Genomic DNA, 16,461 nt, shown 5'->3' with positions numbered 1-16,461 from the left:
TGTAGCTGTAACTCGAATTTTGTGAAACACTTTTTGTGCAATTTCCGATTGACTTTGGCAATTCATTACATCTAAGATTACCGAAAAAACTATTGCCAAGTTCCAATACATGCAAAATCCCTTAGCCTGGGGTCTATTTCATTTGAAAAATGCCCACCATGTTTGGGTGCTTTGCTCCAAATGCATTGATTACCTGTGAGTGAATTTTCTGTGGAGTTTATTTATGATGTATTGCACCCACTCTCAGAAAGACACAGCTTTTTAAACAAGAAATCAATAAAATCTACACCTCAGAAAACGCACAGTTCTGCTACTAATCGTATTGTATTGTCCCGTGTTTAATAATAAGAACCGGGGCCCTAGAACCCGAGGTGCGAGCAGCCTCATTATAGAATTCCATTCCCGTACACCAGCATAGCTTTTATCAATTAATCATCCTTGGGTCAACAATAGCTGTGAGCAGAGGTGTCTGTTTCTGTGTAACAGACCCCTTTATGGAGAATAAAGAGATTTTCAGCTAGCCAATAATAATGTATATGGCACCTGCACAGTACCTTGTACAGTCTGATGAATGAATAGTCGAAGTGGCCTGCCATTTCTGACGGCTCAGTGGACTATTGCATCCCTTCCAAAACTCTCTTTTGACTTCACTGTCACAGGCTGGAAGCCTAGTGGGTCCACTCTGTCTCCCTTTTAGTGAACTTTTTTTCATTTTCTTTCAGCACTCCATGAGGGTGCACGTCTTCTGTAGGAGGCTGGCCTGGCTTACAGCGGGTACCTGATGGTACTTACACCTTGTGCCAGGTCCAGGTATCCCTTATTAGTAGATTAGTAGTGTTCTAGCAGCTTAGGCTGTTAGAGGTAGCTATAGCAGAGCAGATTAGGGTGAACTGGGAGACATGCAAAGCTCTTACTATACCACTTATATCATATAGCCATATATCATAAGAAACACAATACTCAGAGTTACTAAAAATAAAGGTACTTTACTTTAGTGACAATGTGTCAGAAATATCTCAGAGGATTTACTCCCTTAGGAGGTGAGTAAAATACACAAAATATACACACAAACCAAAATCAGGCAAGTAAACAGTTAGAAAAGTAGTGCAAATACTGTAGAATACAATCTGATGCAATAGGCCTAGGGGCAACACAAACCATATACTCTAAAAGTGGAATGCAAACCACGAATGGACCCCAGGCCTAGTGTAGTGTGTAGAGGGTCATGGGGAGTGTAAGAAAACACTAAGGGTGTCCAAGATACCCCACCCCAAGACCCTGGAAAGTAGGAGTAAAGTTACCCTACTACCCCAGAAACACACTAAAGTCGTGATAGGAGATTCTGCAAGGACAACAACTGATTGCAAAGCACTGAAGACGAATTCCTGGACCTGAGGACCTGTAAAGGAAGGGGACCAAGTCCAAGAGTCACAAAAGTGTCCAGGTGGGGCAGGACCCCACTAAACCCCGGATGAAGGTGCAAAAGGGCTGCCTCTGGGTGGAAGAAGCTGAAGATTCTGCAACAACGGAAGGTGCCAGGAACTTCTCCTTTGTACAGAAGGTGTCCCATGGCATGCTGGAGGATGCAGAGTTGCTTCCACACAGAAATTCCCAAACAAGCCTTGCTAGCTGCAAGAGTCATGGTTGAAGAAAATGGGTGCTGCGCAGGCCCAGGAAGGACCAGGAGGTTGCCCCTTGGAGGAGGAGACAGAGGGGGTGCTCAGCAGCACAGAGAGCTCACTTAGAAGCAGGCAGCACCTGCAGAAGCACTTGAACAGGCATTCAAGAAATCTGAGCACAGCGGTCATCTCAACACTACAAAGGAGGGTCCCACGAAATCGGTGGTCAACTCAACGAGTTGAGCAATGCAGGACGGAGTGCTGGGGACCTGGGCTGTACTGTGCATGAAGGATTCCTTGCAAAAGTGCACAGAAGCCCTATCAGCTGCAGATCATGCAGTACATAGGATTACTGTCTGGCGTGAGGAGGCAAGGACTTACCTCCACCAAATTTGGACAGAAGGACCACTGGACTGTCGGGGTCACTTCGATCCAGCTCCTGTGTTCCAGGGACCAGGCTCGTCAAGGGGACCCAGAGGACCGGTGATGCAGAAGTTTGGTGCCTGCGTTAGCAGGGGGAAGATTCCATCGACCCACGGGAGATTTCTTCTTGGCTTCCAGTGCAGGGTAAGGCAGACAGCCCTCAGAGCATGCACCACCAGGAAACAGTCGAGAAAGCCGACAGGATTAGGCGCTACAATGTTGCAGGTAGTCGCCTTGCTACTTTGTTGCTGTTTTGCAGGCGTCCTGGAGCAGTCAGCGGTCGATCCTTGGCAGAAGTTGAAGAGAGAGATGCAGAGGAACTCTGGTGAGCTCTTGCAGTCGTTATCTGAAGAGAAACCAACAGGAGAGACCCTAAATAGCCCTCAGAGGAGGATTGGCCACCTAACCAGGTAAGCACCTATCAGGAGGGGTCTCTGACGTCACCTGCTGGCACTGGCCACTCAGAGGCCTCCACTGTGCCCTCACACCTCTGCATTCAAGATGGCAGAGGTCTGGGACACACTGGAGGAGCTCTGAGCACCACCCCTGCGGTGGTGATGGACAGGGGAGTGGTCACTCCCCTTTCCTCTGTCCAGTTTCGCACCAGAGCAGGGGCTGGGGGATCCCTTAACTGGTTTAGACCGGCTTATGCAAGGAGGGTACCATCTGTGCCCTTCAAAGCATTTCCAGAGGCTGGGGGAGGCTACTCCTCCCCTGCCCTTAACACCTATATCCAAAGGGAGAGGGTGTAGCACCCTCTCTCAGAGGAAATCCTTTGTTCTGCCTTCCTGGGACTGGGCTGCCCAGACCCCAGGAGGGCAGAAGCCTGTCTGTGGGTTGGCAGCAGCGGTAGCTGCAGTGAAACCCCAAAGAGCAAGTTTGGCAGTACTCAGGGGTCTATGCTGGAGCCCCGGGGATGCATGGGATTGGCACCCAATACCAGATTTGGCATGGGGGCACAATTCCATGATCTTAGACATGTTACATGGCCATGTTCGGAGTTACCATTGTGAAGCTACATATAGGTATTGACCTATATATAGTGCACATGCGTAATGGTGTCTCCGCACTCACAAAGTCTGGGGAAATTGCCCTGAACTATGTGGGGGCACCTTGGCTAGTTCCAGGGTGCCCTCACACTTAGTAACTTTTCACCTAACCTTCACCAAGTGAGGGTTAGACATATAGGTGACTTATAAGTTACTTAAGTGCAGTGTAAAATGGCTGTGAAATAATGTGGACGTTATTTCACTCAGGCTGCAGTGGCAGTCCTGTGAAAGAATTGCAGCACAGCATTGGCAAAACGCAGTCCCATAGGCTTTGCCAGTGCTTATTTATTTTACTACCAGGTGGAAATCGTGACAGCTAAGATTCTTTATTGCATGTACACGTGTATCTATATACTTCTTATTTATTTATGTTGTTCATACAGCACAGTCCGGCATACTTGGCCAGCAAACACTGTAATGCTATAAAAAGTATCCAAAAAAAACCTGTTAAAATAGAATTGATGAAGGGCTGGTCACGACCACTAAAATTATATGATTCTGCAGCCACAGTTCTTTATGCATATGCTGCATTTGCGACATAACCCATAATCTGCTGCTTATTCTGCAGATTTTAGTAAAATTACTTTTTGTACTCCAAACGGATCTAAAGTTACTAAAACATGTCAATGTATTCCCACGCAGTTGAAGGCCCTTCACAAACATTGACTGGTCATCTTTCTGTTTCATATTGATGCATTTGGGTTTCTAAACTGGTACTAACAAGGTGAAATATTTGCCCAGACAGTTTTACCATGTGTCAAAATGAAATACTATCACAAAATGTGCCACAATATGCTGCATAATTTGCCTTCTCTTGCCACATAATTTAGTCCTCTCTGCCTCACAATTTGGTCCTCCCCTGCTGCATCATTTTTGTGGCCCTCTGCTTAGTATAGAAGTAGAATAGTCTTCGGGGTGGCTTATGTTTAAAGGCAGGAGATTTAAAAGTCTTGTCAGCTGATAGGATATTTCCTGGTTTCAGTTTTTCTGACTTTTGGGTTTTCGGTTAGAAGTCAGGGAGTTGAGATTTGCAGGTATGTCTAGGTATTTATTTGTAAAGCAAAACACTGGCTAGAAAACAGCTGGATAAGACTGATGTACAGACATACATTTAAGAATTAATTAAAAGTGACAGAATGTTAAGGGGCTGAGCTTCCTATCTTATAGAGATCTTGTGGTCTTCAGATCATTTTTGAATTGCCAAAAGAGTTGAGGCAGCACTGATACCAACACCATTTTTTTCCAGATCCAATGCACATATGTGTTTCTTCCAATGCACATCTGTGTTTTTTCTATTTTTATTTTTTGTGGTTTCGTCTTTCCTGTCTGCCAAAGTCCCGGCTTTTAGAGTGGAGGTGTAGGTGAAGATTGGTCTTGAAAAATATGCTTGCTTTGGGGAGGTATTATAATTTTTTCGGCTTTGGGATCAGGGCCGGACAGGGTTGTAATTCCACTGGACATTTTCCTGGTGGCCATGAACCCTTGGGAGCTGTTTGAAAGCCCGTTGCTATTGCCTCTGTCACTTTCCAAAGTCTCTCCAAGGTTAATTGCATCGGGCATGAGAAGGCTGTCAAGAGATAGAAAGGGCAGGAGGGGGAAATAGAGAGAAAGTGATTGAAGAGGCTGTGTCATCTGAAGGATTTCAGGCCCTCCGGGACAAGAAATATTTTGGGGTTTCTTATTTGGAACAACTTTGAATTTTAGTAGCATTTTTTTCAAGTCTTATGTTGACTAAAACTATTTAAGTGTGCATTAATGGTTAAGACAGAGAAATAAACAGAAGTGAGCTGGAAAGAAACTTTATTTTCCCATGGGGCCCCTTGGAAGGTAGGGCCCCTGGGCAATTGCCCACTTTGCCATGCCTTAAAATGTCTCTGCAGAGAGTGAGAAGCAGGAGAGAAGAAAAAGGAGAGTGACAATTTATGGATGGAAAGAGAGGGCTAGCACAAGAAGAGGAGTGGAGCGTTTTTGCTAGGACTGCTTTTGGTTCCCCAATCTGGCCCTGGTTTGAATGATATGGTAGAATGTATTCAGGTAATGGATGAAACATAGTACAGCAATTGGGATGGTTATAAATAAGGCAAAAGTGTTTTTTAGAGACACTTCTTGATGTTAGGTAAGACTACTGTACTATCATCTACGGTTGTATGGCAGAACCACGCATATGGGAAGAACGCATGCCTTAACATCGGATTTGGAACAACAACACGTCTCTTCCACGCATGCCTTCACCACGCATGGCTTTACAACAAATGTTGTTGTAAAAGCATGCTCAGTAAAGGCATGTGTGGTTCTGTCATACAGCCCCCAAACCCGCCCGGAAGCCCAAACGACCCTATCCTTAATGACCCACCCTAAGCCCTAAAAATAACTACGCTGATGCCTCCACCCTTCCCTCTGAAAACTAAACTACCCCAACACCCCCACCCGCCCTGAGCCCTAAAACCATCCCCCCCAATAACTAAACTACCCCAACCCCCGCCCACCCTAAGCCCTAAAAACAAAAAACCCCCAACCCCCACCCACCCTGTGCCCTAAAACCTTTGCCCACCCCTAAAACATAAACTACCCTGCCTCCCCACCTGCCCCTAAAAAAATCAACTACCCCGACCCCCCACCCACCCTAAGCACTTAATCCAACCCTGCTTACCTCACCACGTCCTCTCTCGATCCTTCCTCTCTCTCCCCCCGCCCTTCCTTAAACCTTCCCCACCCCTAAAAAAAAGCTACCCCACCCTAAGCCCTAAAAAAAAAAAAAACTCCCACCCGCCCCAAAAAATAAACTACCCAGTAAGCCCAAAAAACTAAACTTTCCCAAACCTCGACCCTAAAAAAAAATAGGTCGACTCCCCCACCCACCATAAGCCCTTAATCCACCTCCACCACTAAAAACTACCCTGCAAACCTGCCCCAGCCCCACTTACCTCAACACGTCCCCTCCCGAGCTCTCTGCCTTTTTCTCTGCCTTAACCATGCATATGTGTAATTTGGCACATTGGTCTTTAAAGCAGAGAAAAAGTCCTGTGTTGTTCGGCAAGCATTGTTACGCTTGAATAGGAAATATCTGTGTTGTTGGCAACGCATTGTTTAGGACGTTTCCCATCATCTACAAGAGTATACCCAAGAAAAATATGTGGAACCTCCACGGGACCCAGAAGAAGACTTCACAATTTGCCTTGAGTGGATGAACTGATGCCACACTGCACTTGAGCTGAAGTCACAATACTGCCTTGCAATGTAACATATAATCAAATTCAAAGTTTCAGTCACCACACACAAAGCTTAAGGAACAAAATCGAACTCAGAAAGAGTAGACTTAGAAATTCATTCTTCGAAGGTTGATAAAAAATAATACCAGCAAATAAAATGATGGGGAAGTCTATTACTTACAGCATCAAGAAACAGCAAAACTATGGTATCAAACACCAAATAAAAAGTATTATGATTATTATAATGCGTAGAACAATGCCACAAGCCTTTTGTGGGACGGTCACATATTTGTCCATTTGGTGAGAGTTCTCATGTCTGGTTTACCTTGTAATTAGGAAATGACCTCAGAAGGTGCTCGTAAGATATTTTAAAGACTACCTGCTGTGACGTCACAATAGCCACACGGCTCCATCTAAACTTCTCAATAAAATATATATCTTGAACTTTTTGTAGGTACTACAGATGACAAGGAAGGGTATATTCAGGGCTATTTTCTGCTTGCATTTCATTCTAAGTAAGTTGTAATCTTTTGTGTTTATGTCGTTCAGGTTCAATTAGTTTTAAGCAAAATCTGTCCATTGCTATGCTTTAATGGCTTTAAAGCTGCTACAAGTACAAAACCTTTTAAAGGTAAATAGAGTTATCTTTACTCACAATTCTGGAAGTGTGCTTTTTGAAGGTCACGGCTTTCAAACAGTTTTTTGTGCAGCGGAGTCTGAAAAAAAATGATAATAATTGATTTTAAAAATGAAAAAGATAAAACCCCGCCGTCACCTGAAACGTTAAAGTGAGGATAAAGGCAGCTAGCCACAGATAACAAGCAAGTTTTTTCAGAGCCCAATTTCAAATGACAGTTTTCCCTTCGGAAGCAACGTTTTCACTTTCAGAAAGGCCTGTTTGAGGCCATCTTTTGCAGACTCTTGCCTTTTGTGGTGCCACCAAGTGGAAACTGTTAGCAGTGACCTTCATGTAACAGTGGCCCAAACAGCAAGAAACATTGGCGACTGTGGGTCAGCTTCTGCATTCTTTGAGGTGCGTGGTTAGCAGTGGGAAAACCATTCTAAGCTTTTTAAAAAATACAACTTTCTTTGATGCGGTACTTTATTTTTATTTTTTTTACTATCATATACAATAGCTGCCAAATTCTAGCAAATCTCAGATTTTATAAAGTCTCCCTCAACAGAAAATTCAGTTGTGGGCATTTGCGCTCAGAACTATCTTTGTTTTATAGTGTAAGTGCAACCGGAGTTATCATTTTTCCCTGGTGAATCGCAAATAGAAAGGGCAAAATAGGGATAAAGTAGCTCTGAGCAGAAGCCCAAAGGGCACTTTCCTCGGGAATGGAACAGAGAGCACAGATCAGTTCCATCTCCCTCTCCCCCCCAAAAAAGCGTAGCATCCTTCTCCCAGTTACTAGAAAACCATAGGGGCATATTTACAAGGAAATGGTGCTTCGAGGTCCCGCAAGCAATCTTGCTGCGCCAAGCTGCGTCATTTCCAGAATTCAGGGATGCTCCGTATTTACAAGAACATGGTGCATCCCTGTGTTCTCCCCTGCACCAGCGCTAAATTAGATGCCTAGCCCCAATGCAGGCACCCTTGTGCCACGGTGAAAGGGTGCCTGCATTGCATGGAAGATTGTTTTTGTGCAGGAAGGGACACCTTGCATAAAAACAATCACTAATGGTGATTTGTTCCATCAATGTGTGCTGCAGAATGCAGCACACATAGAAAGAGCAAAAAACAAGGGGACATAAAAGTATTTTTCCTTGTTGCACCATTCTAAGTTTTTGGCGCTGCCTCAGATTTATGTTTCCTTGTAAATATTTGGCAGTGTCAAAAAGCAATGGGTGTTGCATTGGTATGCCCACAGCAACACCCATTGCACGCCCCTTTGCTGCAGAAAACATCACCGGGCGGGCTATATTTGCAAGGAGTGTTAAGCCACAAAAAGTGGCTTAACACAGTTTAGTAAATATGGGGCGGGGCATTCCACCATCAGAGTGTCACAAAATGTGACCCTCCAGTGGCACAGGTGGCTTGTAAACATCCCCCACAGTTATTTGAGCTTAGATTATTGAAACCATTAGAAGACTACAATAACAAACAAGTGCTCAGTGCATGTGTAAAGTAAATGACTATCACAATTTTCAGAATGAAAGTAGTGAACATCAATTCAAGCTATTTGTTCCACAAAATGCTACAATAACTGGGCTTGTTAGTAAGAGGGGCAGGGTGTGACCACCATGAGTAATCCGAAACAGTAAGGCATTGTCCCACCCTGAATCTGTTCTTTAATATCAGTTAGAAGTGATGGGTGCCCTGCTAGCTGATAATGATATCAAGATTCAGCACAGAACTCTTTCTCTTCCACGAGTGTCATTAGCCCTCTTAAGACCTACCTCACCCTTAAATCAGGCTATCAAGTACCACACTAACAATGCACCTAGACAACACCAACACCTTCTTAGGGCCTGCTTTAGAGTTTGGCAGATGGAATACTCTCTCACAAACATGACAGACATACCGTCTGCCTTACTACAAGTGCATAATAAGTGGATAGTATATCCCTCAAAAAGGGCTTATCATAAGGCAGAAGGGATGTCTGTCATGTTAATGACAGAGTTTTCCATTCACCAAACTCTAAATTTGGCTCTAAAACTACCTATGAAAACCTAGCACATTACTAAGAGTGTGCCAATGCAAACCCAAAATTACTAATTACAAACAGTAAAAGAGAATCTCAGACCCAAGAATGCTTATTTGGCATGAAAATAAAAGCATTCATACCTCTCTTCGCCAACCTAACAATTCACTCTGGAGTCTTCAGAACGGTCACCTAAGTCCTAGTCCTCTCTCACATGGGGGTAACAATGACCTCCTGTGCCACATCCATATCTCCACAATGGCCCTACTGAAATATGACCTACACATCACAGAAAGGTTTTAAAGCATGGGCAAAATGGACGATTGCCCAAAGCCCCCAACAACCAGGGCCCCCCTGGGAAAGTGAATTTTCTCTTTAGTTAAATTCTGAGTATCCTATTCCTCTATCAAGATCCCTCTCTGCCTACCTCTGCTTTTTATTCTGTCTCTCTACCCTGTGTTACTTGAATGATTATTAGGGTCCTGAGAAAGGCATATGTCAACTGTTTTATTGTGACTCTGTTAAACGTTAACATATAATTTAATATTGTTTGGCATCATGAGGGATTAAATTTGCAGGAAAAGGGTAATAAAGTTCAAATGTGTTCCATTCAGAGGCCCCTAAATATGTTTTGCTCAGGGCCCCCAAAATCCTCAAGATCGCACTCATATATCACTCCTTAACTCATCGAAGTCCTGAAAAATGGACATCACCATGCCCATGTAGGAGGAATTACTCTGCACTGCCCCCTTTCATTACTTATGCTTGTATCCTCTTTACAACGTGCTACATCACCCCATAAGTTGCCCTGCCAATTAAACAACCTCACCTGGGTCATTCCAGGAGCAAAATGATTGTCAGACTTGAAACCATGGAATGCACACTTATCCATCCATCCATATACCCAAAACACTATTAAGTTCATGCAGTTTCAATCTCATTTTACTTTCACACTACAAATGCACAGACTTGAGCTATAAACTAAACCTTGAAGAACTCCTCACTAACCTCACACAACCAAGCACCAGCAAAAAACAGACTCCATTAATGGAAGGCACTTCTAGATCTTCATAAAATGGCATCCAGACTGAGAACATCCTATGCGCCTGTAGTAATGGAGGTAAGTGGTACACAAACGCCATATGCATGTGATTGACTGGCCTGGTTGTATTGGCGATTTAGAGATCTTGGCCTGTCTGGAACCTCCATATTTACCCTCTAGGCCCTTTCACATCTGTCACACAGACATCACAAGACTGGAGTGGTTTTAGCTATGTTGCTGACTGTGGCATCAGAACATCAAAGATACTTTGGGGCACGTTTCAGAAAAGTGGTGCTTCATCCAATGTAGTACCACTTTTCCGCCGCCACTTAGTGCCCCCCCCAAGCCCGCCATATGTGCACTGTATTTAAAATACAGTACACCATGGCGGTAGTTAGGGACCTAGGGTCAAATTTTTTGACGCTAGTTTGGCGCTTTGCAGGATTAGCGTAAAAAATGTTGACGATACTCCTGCAAAGTACATAGCGGGCTATTTTAATAAATGGTGTGCCTCCTTTTAACGCCTGCTCAGAGCAGGTGTTAAAAAATGCCACTAAAAATGGCGCAAATAAATCTTCTAAATTTCGTTACCCCATTTTTTCCGGCTCCTTTAACTAGGGAATGCCTCACTTGAATACATTAAGCCGGGCGCAGGCATAATGTGGTGGAAGGGGTAACTTAGTGGCGCAATGCATGCATTGCACCACTTTGTAAATCTGGTGCAGCAATTATTGAAGGCTAATGCCATATTACCATTTAAAAAATGACGCTAATGTGGTACTAGAGCTTCTTAAATCTGGGCCGATTCCCGAAATTGGGTGTTATCCCTGGCAAATCACATTCTTTCCCTGCGCTTCTTCTTCTTTAATTTCAAAACTTTGGGGTGCTTTGAAGCTTAGCAATTTCTCGTGTTAAGGACTACACAAAAATTCGTCTTTTGTATTTGCACACTGCTGTGCCACATAACTTAAAGTAGAATTGAGACATAGCTGGTTCATAGTCGGTTCAGTGGAAAACTTACTTGCAGGTATAGATTCCAAGGAAATACAATGCTGTTGCACAGAGGAAGACGACCGCGGCCACCAGTAGAGCTGCAAGGAAGTAGATAATCAATCTGATCAGAGATGCACATTAGCAAATTTAAACTCTGGTTTGTGCCATTAACAAATTGATCTTAAAAGCAAGAACGAAAGCATCAACTGGGGGTAAGGAAACTTTTTACAAAAGCGCTAGATGTCACCTAGGGCCTGAGTTAGAGTTTGAGGATAGGTTTCTCTGTACTACCTCCTAAAACAATGCCGCTCGGGTATTTATAGCCATTTGGTTAAAAAAATAGCTTCTGTTACATCGGAGTACTTTACGCAATCCCCTGACTGCTCTGGCCCATTAAATCTTATTCTGAAATGAGACTTGTTGCCAAACCTTTTTTAACCTAGGGTAGTTTTTAGATTGCATCCATTGGTGAAAGTGAAGGCAGTAGCATTGGTCTCCCTTGGACAAAATGGCGTCCTCTTACAGGTAAAGTATAGTATTTCTCCTTGGACAGATGTGATAAAAAGAAGCAGAATCCTTAAGTGTAATGCCCTTCTGGACATGGTGGCCGGAGTGGTTCCTATGAGCAGTCCTGTATGCAGAGGCCACTGTGAAATGATTATACTTGTTGGAAAACTGCACCCTCCCAAAGCCGCAGGTTCACCCCTACCGTGAAGATCTGCAGTGAACCCCTCTGAGACACTGGGCATTGAGGCCAGGCTCGAGCTTGATAAGACCTATCTGACTGCAACAGGTTTTCTCACTATATTTACAACCAAAAGAAGAGACACCACTAAGGCACCTCAGAGTTTTTTTAAACTCTGGGGTCAACTGTTTCAGTAGCCACCCAGGTGTTTGTAAAATAATAATTATGATGTTAGGTTGACACGCTCTTAAAAAAATGTAGCACTACAACTGTAACACAATTCGATGTATGAGCATCCTGCGTTTCTTGTACTTTTGAGCAGGATTTCAGTCAGGGAGTGAATAGTACTGATAGGCGACTAAGGGAAAAAATTAGCCAAGATGTTGCTGTGGTTTATTACTGTAGTACGTCTAGTACTCACGGTTTCAATGGCAGTTATATTAGCGCATTTAAGAACAGACTGAAATCGGATCAGCATGCTCCTTAAGGCGTATGTGTATATAAGATTTAATGGGAGCCACTTACTGACGGACACTCCTGTAACTAGAATGTTCTTTTTACCATAATAAATGAACCTGTTTCAGCTCTTCAACACAAGTTACTGCATCTTTTTAGATGTTTGCACATCATAGGCCTTGAGTGAACCCCTTGCTGTCTTTACCACCACGTGACCACTGCGACAGCTTGCCATTGCTGCCACTGAAAATCAATTGTAAGGGGTTTTACCTAGGTTGCAGAGCCATAGTAGGTCTGGCCCCCGAGGCAATAGAGGCAAGCAACCTCAACCACCACCCGCTGAGGTCGAGAACACGTGCCTGCCCCGTGCGCCCCCCAAAAAGGTTGTGAGAGGTTTGCATTTACACCCTCAGGTCATTACTTTTCTCAGCGTAGTGCCATGTTTTCCACTTCAGACTGCCCCTGCATGAGGAATACGAAGTCCTGTCATCAAAAGACTTCTGTAACATTCCATCCTGGATTACAAAATGTCTCCCTAGGCAGTAATATTTCAGGAAAAGACCTCATTAAGCAAATCTTGTCAGTTGTTGGGGGTCTTGGGAGGCTCCAGAATAAAATCAATCATTGACAAACCCAACTGATCTTGCTTTTTGTCACGGAAGTGTGTTGGTTATAGTTGAACAGCTTTGTGTGTGTTGCTACTAGCAGTCCTAGAAAGAAGATCCCATAATCTTGGGTTACATATTCGAGATTGGGAATGGACCCCTTTGCTTAACAGGTTGCATCACAAAAATTAACCTAAACAGAAAAGAGTTATGTATGGGAGTCTGACAATGTTTATGTTGGGAATTGAAGGGTCACACACAGCAAAATATTTCTAGCAGCTTTATTGACAAAGGGGCAGTATCTTCTTTACACTTGAATGCTTTTGCTTTGTAAACAAAAAATGCAAATCCACGAAATGCTTTCATGACAGCAAAGTTAAAATAATGAATGTGCAAGGTAGATTAGTTAATAGCACTGTGTCTTTATGACAGGCCAAGGCATCCAAAAACACTCAATTCCTAAACAAAAAGCCATAAATCAGCATTTAAATTTCATCTTGTCAGCAAAATAAATACATCAAAGAGCAGGCACTGGGTCTCAGTTACACGCTACATGTTGTGTTTGCAGTCTGACAAAAGGACAACTTGACCTCCATTATCAAAGCCAAGTGGCAACACAAATATGACAATGTGACTTTGTTCTAAATGAAATCACCTTGATAGACAACCCTTTCAAACATTGCCAAACCATGAAAACCATATTATGAAAGGCAATGGTTGAAGAGATATACCAACTCTCACTCAGTACTGTTTATTGACATTTTTGAAGGACTGATAACATGGAGTCTATGGTGGATAAGCTGTCTGTCGCTGTGAAAAGAAGACTCCTCTTTGCAGAAAGGATAGTAAATGCTGTGAGAAATAATGCGGTTAGCATCTGTAACAGCATTCAAAAGAGCATGGAACAGACATAGGAGAGTAATCATTGCATGAGGCCAAACAGGTGTTGAAATACAGCATACAACAGAGGAAGATGAATTAGTGAGCAACAACCGGGCAACCTCCCAATCAATGTGTACATACAAAATGGACTAGGGGGTCTCTTTGACGGAGGAAATTTAACCTGCTCAATATTTTGTCCTTTCCTACTGAACTCCTTTCTGCCTTTGCTGGAATAATCCTACGAAACCTATTTAGCCCCTGGAGATTAGAGAACTCAACAGCCGGACCCATGCAGTGCTATAATCATGGATTCATATAAAGTGTTGAGTTCGCTGAAGACTAATATCTCACCTTTACCGCCTGCATTTGTGAGCGACATCGTTTTTGTAGACAGGAATACGAGTTCAATAGGAATATGTATGTTTAGTAAATTTTACTTTTACATTTGAAGTCGGGTGAAGAATGAGATAGTGAGGGTTAAATTGAAGTCCTGCAGTCCTATAAGCCTAGGGATATGCCATGTACACTAAAAGGGCCAAAACACGTTGACCAACATAGGAGAAAGCCATAGAAGAATCCTAATAATTTCCTGTACCCCCTTTACCCTTATGTTGTTTTTAACCTTATATAGGGCAAGCCGATACTGAATAAGGCTAACATAAAAATGTGTCCCAATACAATTTTAGAGTTATCAGATCTTTGTTCTATCCACCAAAAATATTACATCTCCTCAATATAGGAAGTTGGCTCTCTATGTAGTGTGTAAAAACAATGCACACTGTGCAGCGAGTCGAGGCAACCACACGTTGGTTTACAGTGATAAACACTAGACCACCTAATGCTTTAATTTTTATGATAGCTTGGTCAAGCAGTTAGGCCAATCTTGAAGAAGTGGAATGCATTTGTTGTAGTCAGAGTATCAATAAATGGAGACACACTCAAGGGAATAACTTGAGACCAATTTACAAAAAATACTTCAGATTTTTATAAATTTTTTAAGACCAAGATCATCAAAATCAGGCACATACTTTCTAAGTTATGATTTTTCAAAGTTTAGAAAATGTCTTGTTTCTGTGCGTAATTATTAATCACAGAAATCAATGGGATTTTTTAAAAAAATGCATATAAAATCAGGCAATGCGTTTACCAATGTTTCCTTTTGCTTTTAGGTCGAGGTTATCAAGATGTCCTGTGGAGCAGCTGGGGAAGTTTGGGCAGCTCCCGGGTTTGGCAGGAACAGGTGTCGAAAAGTCCTTGGAGCTGGTGCAGGGCCACTGCAGGGGAATACTTGGAAAAGCAATGCATAGATGGACTTAAAGGTGAATTCGGTGGGTCCCCTTGAAGTGTAGAGGTTGAAAGGGGTGGGGGACCCTTGGAGCACAACTGGTGTTTTTGTGCAGGGCTTAGGGAGGCTGGGTGCAGAGCAGATAGGTTAGCCAAGAGCTGTGCGCAAAGGTGCCCTTGGAAGCAGGAGACGAGGTTACAGTACCACCAAGCTTGGCAGACTTGCAGGATTTGTCCTCCGGGTCCATCCAGTGGAATTTGGTCTGCCAGCTGTGTCCGGTTCCTTGGTCGGCGGCCGGTCAGTGAACGGGATTTCACTGGTCTTTACTTCTTTGTTGCAAAGAGTGATGCCTTCACTCTGAAGGGAGATTTTCAGTGATTTTCAGAAGGGTAGAGGTCGTCTGTGATTTTGTAGAGTCTGTCTTATGTCCATGCAACCCCTCAGCCACGACTGTAGAGTCCTGGATGCAGCAGGCAGGGTTTGGCACCTTTTTCTTTGTGCAGGAGGAATGTAGTTCTCGAGCCTTAGGTCTCCTTTGTTGCTGGCCTTCTCGTGTCCTTGGAATCTGATATGCAGGTCTACCGGTGCCCACTATATACTGCATTTAGCGGGCATTTAGGGGAGTACCTACTAGTGACCAATGAGTCATCTACCTTAGGGTGGCTACACCCACTATGTAACCACTTCCTGTGGGTAGAGGTCACTTTCCTATCCCTCATTGGCATTTGTTTTACCAAGACAGATGGAGGAAAATGAAATGGAGGGGGTCACCTTGCATGCAACACCTTAGGGGTGGTGCAAACTGGGGGTGGCCACTCCTCCTGTCCTTTGTGCAGCTTCCCGCCGTTGTTCCTACCAAAAGTGTGGTTTTGCAAAGGGGGCAGCCACCTGCTGCTAGAAACCAGGGCTGGTGGTGGAGTTTCAAGGGCGCTAAGCCCTTTGAAGCTCGAAGGCAGGGCTGTGCACATTCCTGGGGGAGGATGTGTAACACCTCTGCCTAGGAAGGGCTTTGTTTTCCACACCCAGAGAGCACTAGCTCTCTCCCGAGGGTTCCACAATCTTGTTTGGTGGCAGTAGGCTGGTTGTGACCAGCCAGCAACCATGCCAGGCTTAGTCAGCTTTTGCAGGGGGAACCTCTAGGGTGGCCCCTGGGTACATTTTGCAATAAATCCAATACTGGTACCAGTTTGGATTTATTTTCCTGGGTTGTTTGATACCAAACATCCTAGGGTTCAAAGTGGCCATCATGTGGCTGAGAAATTCGTACTGACCAGTGCCCAGCAAATGCACTTACAAATATAAGTTATATTCCACAAAAATGTCAAACACAAAAGAACAACAATAAATGATTTTTTTTTTTTTTAAATCTGGAAAATCATTTGCAGCACAATAAACAGATATAACACATATATGTCACATACATACATCCAAAAACATCACATATATACAATAACACACATTAATAAGAACTTAATATCTAGGTTCTGAACAAGTTATCTAACAAAGGAAAAGAAAAAGAGCCCTAATACTTCTAATTCATTTACAGCTCTTAATTGTAGAGCCAA

At 43.5% G+C, this 16,461-nt stretch overlaps 1 protein-coding gene across 2 annotated transcripts in view; it reads right to left on the bottom strand.

The window, feature by feature from the left end:
* The window catches only part of LOC138300602 (heparan-alpha-glucosaminide N-acetyltransferase-like), a 1,159,463-nt gene that overhangs the window by 739,244 nt on the left and 403,758 nt on the right, over positions 1 to 16,461 (bottom strand). For both annotated transcript variants that reach the window (XM_069240195.1, XM_069240196.1), the window contains 2 exons: positions 11,012 to 11,081; positions 6,956 to 7,016 (listed from right to left, as the gene is read on the bottom strand). In XM_069240195.1, the coding sequence (XP_069096296.1) occupies positions 6,956 to 7,016; positions 11,012 to 11,081 (131 nt within the window). The remainder of the gene's footprint in view (positions 1 to 6,955; positions 7,017 to 11,011; positions 11,082 to 16,461) is intronic.

This window comes from Pleurodeles waltl, chromosome 6, assembly GCF_031143425.1.
Source record: "Pleurodeles waltl isolate 20211129_DDA chromosome 6, aPleWal1.hap1.20221129, whole genome shotgun sequence".
Taxonomy (NCBI): Eukaryota; Metazoa; Chordata; class Amphibia; order Caudata; family Salamandridae; genus Pleurodeles; species Pleurodeles waltl.
The sequence above is the reverse complement of the archived record's forward strand: the minus strand, read 5'-3'. Positions and strand labels throughout refer to the sequence as shown.